Here is a 9,052-nt window from a genome sequence, read left to right as displayed (position 1 = left end):
TTTTTTTAGAAAGACTTTTGATACCTGACAGAATTGTGAAATGTTCGTGAAGTGAGAGCAATGGTATCATGAATGGGGCAGTTTGCCGGGTCAGACGTAAGGCAGCAGTTTGCAGGAGAGCTTACAGAGGGCCGTACACTTTTTTTTATTAGCCTTCTTTAAAACACACATGACATGGTCTTACAAAATGTTTCATAACAAGCACAGTTTTACAGAGAATGTCCTCATATTTTAAATGAAGCATGAATAGACTGTAGCTTCATAATGTTGTGGCGGTAAATACTTAGAAACACAATTTATTATACGTTTAAAACTATACTTTGAATATTTTATTTACATTTTTAAGTTTGAGCTGATATATTTCCAATATCATAACGAACTGCAAACAGCTTTATAAATTTATGTTGAGTCAGAAAGACTCATTAGCAGCAACCTTTTTATTTTGGGTATGTCATGTTGTGTCTGGGGCTGGGATGTGACAGGTTAGGGGTTAAATTGGCTAAATGTTGAAACGTATATCTGACAGAACAAGAGACATCAGTGTGTTGTTACTAAATTACATTTTAAGAACATTTTAAAACAGGATTGTGATTATTTTGTTAATAAAGGTATATATATATATATATACACATTTCAGGCATTCCTTTTAATTAATTTATTTCAGATTAACTTTATTTCTGTACCAAAGTTTTATAAACTTTTGTCTTATTTCTTTGGTTTGTAAACCATATACTAAAGGATTTAATCCTGGTGGTACTATATGAAACATTATACTAGCTAGTTTTCTGCTTTCAGAGTATTCAGGAAAACGATGGAGAAAAACCGTGGTTGCACAGGAAACAAACATGACTATATAAACAGCTATGTGAGTGCCACACGTTTTTATGGCTTTTCTGTTGACTGCTTTGTTTTTGCTGGTTATGCATACAGTAGCTATTTTGCCATATGTTATAAATACAGACCCAAGTGAGAAAGTAAAAACAATTACAGTATAAATAATTCCAAACACATTATTAATGACTACACTTTCACAGGACAGTTTAAACAGTGAAGCATTATCACAGTAAGGGTTTTCAATTTTAGATCTGCAGCGAGACAGTCTTATAGTGAGACCTAACATAATAGACACTATAAGTACTGACAGCCCCCAGGTTGATACTGATAGTTTTACTTCCATTTTATTGGTCATTATGGCTGTGTATCGCAGTGGATTACATATAGCGACATATCTGTCAAAGGCCATGATCATCAGCACATAGTGGCTTGCGGCCGCAAATATGTGTACAAAATATGCTTGAACAACACACTCCACATATGTCATGTAGCGCTCTGAGACTTCCCTTAAAATATCCTGTAGTAAGCGTGGCAACATGACAGTGGTTCCTAGTATATCGTTCAGTGGCAAATTGCAGAACAGAAAATGCATAGGATGATGCAGATTTTTATCTGTTGAGATCAGTATTATAAGTCCAATGTTACATCCCATTGTAAAAACATAAATCAACAGAAGCAAGATGAAAATGGGATAGGAGGACTGAGGTGCAACTTTCAGTCCTTCCATGAGGAGAATGGTGTTTGTGAATGTCAGGTTGTCCATTAGTTGCTCTATAAAAACCTATAAACAGCATCAAACAAACATGTCAATGTCGTTAATAGCATAAATTAATTGAAGAGTATATGATATAAAAAAAACTGTATAATATGATAAAATATATATATATATATATATTTACAACATTGCTGTAAGCAGTAAAATTTAACTATAACATTTCCTGCGCTTGGTTTCCATCTGATGTTTTCCATTCTTTTCTTTAAAAGTGTAAGTTTTTTTTTTTTTTTTTTTGTACAAGAAAAGAACCTGGAATCTGTTGTGGCTAAAGTAAAGTAATACCTTGAAGAAATATTGTTGTGTTTTGTCAAGATTGTTGACAGATCACTTCAAGTTGTCAAGTTAACTGATTAGCAGCCTATTCTTTATATTTATTTTAAGGATAGATCAATTTAAAATTAGTTTTCTCTTAAGAAACTTTACATGCTTTTGCCTTTAAATATGTGGTTCAAAGAGGTTTCTGTGATGCTGTCATAACCCAAGAGGGGAATTAAATAGACAAGAGGTTGCCATGAACACAGTCACTAAAACTGTAATGGTATTGTTTTGTTGTAAATCAAGTGTCTCTAGCGAGCTTCAAATGTTTGCTTTAAGAGCACTGACATGGATCTGTTTTTAAATGATAGCCTCAGTTTGAATGATAATGTTCTTGTGGTTTATATTTACACAACTTTTTGTGTCAATTCTATTATTCCTACTAAAACTTTGACAGTGTTTCCTAACAACAAGCCATGGGTAACCAAAGAACTCAAAAATATTCTTAATAAGAAAAAAAGGGTATTCCTGTCAGGAACTAATGAGGAGGAAAACAATATTAATAAGGAAGTCAAAAGAGCAATTAGACATGCCAAACTAAATTATAGAAAAAATTAATAAAAGGAAAGGTTGTGCAAGGTGATATTATGGCTGTCTGGCAATCAACAACATGTCAGATATAAAAACATCTAAGAAGGAGCCTGTAAGGGTTCTCTGGGATAAAGGACTCAGATGCAGTAATGCGACTCAAATTAATTAATTGAGTAATATCAGAGGATCAGAGTCCCGGTAGGAATCAAGGTCTAGACAGGTGACCACACCACACAGAAATAATCAACTCGCACAGACAAGATTAGGCTGATGTAAGAATTCAGGCTGATTCACACTAAGAACAGTCCTCTAGAACAGACAAAGACAAGACTCAGGGCAAACCGTTTCTCTACTCGGGTTAGAGTAGCTCACATGAAAATGTTGAGCTCATACTCCATAAGCCGCTGGCCAGAGATTGCAGAGATAGCAGGCATCAGAAAAGTAGCTGGGCAAACAAAACTCCTTAGCTAATGATTTGAATTTGTTTTTCACATGTTTTGATTTAATGATTCATGATTGAAGATGCAAATTGTGCACTTGAGGAGTTAAAATATACTTTCAAGTGGTCACTGAGGACAAAGTGGATTACCTTTTGTTTTTAAAGGGAATGCGCCCCCGATTTTCCTAAATGCGTCTATGATCCAGCTTCACTTACAGAAGAAGTGAGTATAAGGTTTTCTTTTTTTCTTTTTTATTAAATGAATCTTTGTAAATCGCCTTTCCTAATAATGTGCTAGTTAGCAAGTTCAACAACAAATGCAGAGATGATATTACTATTGGAAAATGAGATGGTCTGTATTACTTAATATTAGGGAAAGCGTAATAGCTAACTTGGATTGTGTGTGCCTTAATAACCAATCACATTACAGCCTTGGAGTCACAATAACACATTTCTAATATTCAAATCTGTTAAAGGATTTTTAGGCTGCAATAATTAGGAAAACCAGAACTGTGAACACTTCCCATAACATTCAATGTACTTGCTACATCATTAGAAGAATGGCATCTACCATATTTTTCGGACTATATGTCGCACCTAAGTATAAGTAGCATCAGTCCAAAACTACGTCATGACGAGGACAAAAACATATATAAATCGCACTGGACTATAAGTCCTTTTCCTTTAGAACCAAGAACCAAGAGAAAACATTACCGTCCACAGCCGCGAGACAGTAAATGTTTTCTCTTTGTTAATTTCTCTCGGTTCATGTCAAATTATTTTTGATAAATAAGTCGCACTATAAGTCGCAGGACCAGCCAAACTATGAAAAAAAGTGTGACTTATAGTCCGTAAAATACGGTATGCTAATTTTAGTCCGTTTCTCTCTTATTCCGAGGTCACTGTAGCCACCAGATCCAGTCTGTATCCAGATCAGATGGTCACTGCAGTCATTTAAAGGAAAATGCACTGAAATGGGTCGCAGTGAACAGAGCTGTTTTTGACAAGGAAAAAAAGTGTTGTTTTACACTACAGTAGAAAAATATTAAACCAAAATATGTTGAAAATGGGCATCCAATGATCCATTTAAGTACCACTTCCCCTTTGAAGCTGTGCTTCCTACATTATAACTAAACAGCTGAAAGCTATACCTTTTAATTAAGCTTACAGTCCAGATGCGATTTGTGGTATAACACTTAATCCTTAAGAGTAGTTCAGTGAGGTGTTTTTCACACCATACTCACTGACAAAAATCTTGTCGCCTATCCAAGTTGTAGGAACAGCAAATAATAACTTGACTTCTAGTTTCTAGTCTACCACAACAAAGGCTAATAAAGGTGGAATAAGGCGGAGGTTTGAAAGACTTGTTTCATGTGAACAATAGAATCATGAATTGGGGAGTTTTCAAAGCGAAAAACACAGACAGAGCACACAGGAGTGTTTACATGTGTGATATTATAGAGATGACAAGTGCCATAAATCAATCAGATTAGCCTTCTCTAAAAACACACATGACATGGCCTTAGAAAATATTTCATAATATTCACAGTTTTACAGATTAGATTATGAAATTTTCAAATTTTCAAATTTCATGAATCTTTGGTAGACTTGTGGCTTTAGCTACACAGTGTTTCTAAAATCATACCCTACATCAACAATTTTTTAAATACATTTAAAAAATATGTTTTTAATATTTTTATTTTTATGTTTGAGCTTATATATCTCTATTATCATAACAGTCTGAGTAATTCTGATTCCTGAACAGTAAACTTTGAGTGTCAGCTTTGTGAACAAATGTTGATCATGTATCTATGTCAGAAAGAATCATGAGCAGAAACCTTTTTATTTTGGGTATGTCATTTCTGTCTCCATGTCAAAAATGGGGGGTGACTGATAAGGGGTTAAATAGGTAAACCAGAACTGGGAACACTTTTCATAACACCCGATGTACTTGCTACATCATTAGAAGAATGGCATCTATGCTAATATTAGTCTGTTTCTCTCTTATTCCGAGGTCACCATAGCCACCAGATCCAGTCTGTATCCAGACCAGATGTTGGATCGCCACCTACCTCTACATCCCTAAAAGACAGCGGAGACCAGGACAACTAGAGCCCCAGATACAGATCCCCTGTGAAGACCTTGTCTCAGATGGCCACCAGGACAAGACCACAGGAAACAGATGATTCTTCTGCACAATTTGACTTTGCTGCAGCCTGGAATTAAACTGCTGGTTTCGTCTGGTCAGAGGAGAACTGGCGCGCCAACTGAGCCTGGTTTTTCCCAAGGTTTTTTTCTCCATTCTGTCACCGATGGAGTTTTGGTCCTTGCCGCTGTCGCCTCTGGTTTGCTTAGTTGGGGTCACTTCATCTATAGCCATATTGTTGACTTGATTGCAAATAAATGCACAGACACTGAACAGAGATGACATCACTGAATTCAATGATGAACTGCCTATATCTGTCATTTTGCATTATTGACACTGTTTTCCTAATGAATTTTGTTCAGTTGCTTTGACGCAATGTATTTTGTTTAAAGCGCTATATAAATAAAGGTCACTTGACTTGACCTGAAAGCAAAGAAGGCCAAGGTGCTCCAGGATTGGCAGCCCAATCACCAGGAATTAATATTATTGAGCATGTCTGGGGTAAGATGGAGGAGGCAGTGAAGATGAAACCAAATAATCTTGATGAACTCTAGGAGTCCCGCAAGAATGCTTTCTTTGCCATTCCAAAATGACTTTATTAATTAGTTTTTTGAGTCATTGCAGAGACGTATGGATACAGTCCTCCAAAGCTCATGGCAGTCATACACAATGTTAATTATTTTCCCACTGCACCATGACTTTATGCTCTGTACTGTACATTATTTCTGTTAAATGACAAGACTTTTGTCTAAGCAAAGTCTGACCTTTCTGTCCTAATTAAATAATTAAAAATCAAGGCATGATCGGATTTTATTTTGCTAAAATAAGCGTAATCTAGAGCCATTTGCCTTTCATATAAGCCACTTCTGATTTCAAATGATCAACAACAGATAGCTGTTTAATGACTTTTTCTCAGAATTTAATACAATGAATCAGATTAATAATTAACTAGGATAATTAAATGATCCCAAATTTGTAAATTAGTTCAATGTTAGTCACGGGCCAACTTTATGGATCCTGGATTTAAAATTTGTAGGGAGTAAAGGGTTCAGATTAATCTATTTATTTATCTATTTATCAGGCACACTTTGTACATCAAAGGCTCGCCACAGGGCTGTGTTCTATCATCAATTATTTTTATCCTCTATACAAATGAGTGTCAAAGTTATGAGGTTAATTTTGTTGTTAAATTATGAAGATGATACAGTTTTCCTATCCATGCTATCAAGCTCAAAGGGTGACAATAGTCATGCAATTTTTAAGTTTATTACAGTCGTTTACTAATTGTACAGTTGTTTACTAATGGCCATATGCAGTTAGTTCATAGAAAGCTTGGCATTAGCATATGGTGGAATATAGGCTGCAGTTATAATGGTGGAAGTGAACTCCTGTGGCAGATAAAAAGGTCTACACTTAACCACGAGAAACTTTAGGTTAGATGAGCAGTGTCTCCCAACAATAATGGAGTTCATACACCAAGTTTTGTTAACATAAATGCACAATCCTCCACCTCTGGTCTTGCTGGAGTCATTTGCTGTTCTGTCTGCCAGGAATGCGTAGTGTCCAGCTAGCTCAATGACATAATTCAGTATGTCGCTGTGTAGCTACAGTATGTTTTTTTGAAAACCATGATATTGCAATCCAATTTTGGTGAAACAGTACATATAAAATGATGAACACTGTTGTGTGCAAATGCTCTGCCTGGATAAAACACACACCTCTACTTTGTTGCAGGACTATTCTTGACTGTGTGTTTGTGTGATGAAATGTGTGATGGAAAATGTTTTAAAGCTGCTGTTATTTAAATGGTTAGGGTTAATATCACATTGTTTTGTCACCTTAAAATTACAAATGACCTGCTTCTTGCGTCAGATCAAGGCTGCATCTCATTGCTAGTTTTACTTGATCTTAGTGCTGCGTTCAACAACGTAGATCATGACATACTCATAGATAGATTACAAAACTATACAGGTATTCAAGGGCAGGCTCTAAGATGGTTTAGATCCTACCTGTCTGAGCGCTACCATTTTGTTTATTTAAATGGGGAGTCATCTCATTTATCATCAGTAAAATATGGAGTGCCACAAGGATCCGTCCTAGGTCCCCTTCTATTTTCAAAATATGCTGCCCCTTGGTAATATTATTAGAAAATACGGGATTAGTTTCCACTGTTATGCTGATGATACTCGGCTATATATCTCAATGAGACCGGATAAAACTTCTAAATTATCTAAGCTAACAGAGTGTGTTAAAAATGTAAGAGATTGGATGACGAATAATTTTATCCTATTCAATTCAGATAAGACAGATATATTAATTATTGGACCAAAAAACAGTACACAGAATCTTGTAGATTACAATTTGCAACTAGATTGATGTACTGTTACTTCCTCTACAGTCAAAAATCAGTTTGTTATATTAGAGTGCCACTTGTCTTTTGAAAACCATATTTCCCATGTTACAAAAACTGCATTATTCCATCATAGAAACATTGCCAAGCTACGAAACATGTTACCTGTTTTTGATGCAGAAAAGCTAGTTCATGCATTCATGACCTCTAGAATGGACTATTGTAACACAATTCTAGGTGGTTGTCCTGCATCTTCAATAAACAAGCTACAGGTAGTCCAAAATGCAGTGGCTAGAGTCCTTACCAGATCAAGAAATTATGATCATATTATCCCAATTTTACAGTCTCTTCAATGGCTACCTATTAAGTTCTGTATCAGTTACAAATTATCATTATTTACCTATGAGTCCCTAAATGGTTTAGCTCCTGTGTACCTAACTAGCCTTATACCACTTTACAATCCATCTGTCACGGTAGGAAATCCAGTGTTTCCTCCGTGTCATGTTTTGTGGTTGTTTTTGTACTTACGTTGTCTCCATGTGCTCGTTTAGTTGATTGTGGTCACCTGGGTGTTGATTGTCTCGCTCCAGCTGATCCTCATCACCCCTCAGCTACATATACTCACCTCGCTCTCTGTCTGTTGTCAGATCCTCACTCATGTTGCAGTCTCCCTGTTGGATTACGTCTCCCGTGTTATTGTTCTGGATTGTGTTCGTGTTGTTGTCTTCGTGTGAGTGTTCCGGTCACTTCCTGGTTTCATCCATTGACCGTCCACACCGTCACCACCGACTTCACCATCCAGCACTTCTCACGCCACTGTAGACCTTCCGTCAACATTGCCCACATCCTGGATTGTGCATTCATCCTTCAGTTTCACTGTATTTTCTACCATCAATAAACTACCATTCTAATTACCTGCAATTGCTTCCTCCTCTCTTACGAGCCATCACAGTAGGATCTGACCATCATGGAAGCAGCAGGCAATCGCTCCCCATCTCATCTAGAGGACATTCTGCAGAGAGTCGTTGATCGTATGGAGCGCCAAGACAAGGCGATAGATGAGATGGGTCGAGCCTTCCAAGCAATGGTGCCGAAGGTGTCCGAGCTCGCTCTACAGGCTCAACAGCAACAACAACCGCCACCCGCTGCGCCACCCACGCCACCCACACCGCCGATCGTCTCCGGAGGGATTTCCCAGCCCGAACCACGCCTCCCCATTCCTGAGAAATATGCGGGTGAGCCAAACTTTTGTCGATCATTTCTGTCACATTGTTCTCTACACTTCGCCTTACAGCCCCGCACGTTCACCACCGAGGAGATGAAGGTGGCTTTCGTCTTGTCCCTACTGACGGGGAGGGCTGCCCTCTGGGGAACGGCGGTGTGGGAGAACCAGGACAGCTGCTGTGCATCGTTCCACACCCTTTCGGTGGAGATGAGACGAGTCTTCGACCGCTCCGTCGCCGGGAGGGAGGCGGCTAGACTTCTCACGGATCTACGCCAGGAAGAGAGGTCCGTATCCGACTATGCCATCGAGTTCCGCACCCTGGCGGCGGAGTGTAAGTGGAACGAAGAGGCGCAGTGGGATCACTTCCTGCATGGGTTGGCTGACCGCATCCAACAAGAGATCCGCGCCGCTGAACTCCCCACTTCTCTCAATGGTCT

General features: G+C 38.0%; 1 protein-coding gene across 1 annotated transcript; it reads right to left on the bottom strand.

Moving 5' to 3' along the window:
- Positions 1-655: 655 nt before the first annotated feature.
- On the bottom strand, positions 656-1,597 carry LOC113077202 (olfactory receptor 146-like). The gene has a single exon (XM_026249657.1). The coding sequence runs from the start codon at positions 1,595-1,597 to the stop codon at positions 656-658; it is 942 nt and encodes a 313-aa protein (XP_026105442.1).
- Between the last annotated feature and the right edge of the window lie 7,455 nt (positions 1,598-9,052).

The sequence above is a fragment of the Carassius auratus genome, unplaced genomic scaffold (genome assembly GCF_003368295.1).
Source record: "Carassius auratus strain Wakin unplaced genomic scaffold, ASM336829v1 scaf_tig00021960, whole genome shotgun sequence".
Classification (NCBI taxonomy): Eukaryota; Metazoa; Chordata; class Actinopteri; order Cypriniformes; family Cyprinidae; genus Carassius; species Carassius auratus.
Note: the sequence above shows the minus strand (reverse complement) of the source record. Positions and strands in the feature narration are given on the sequence as shown.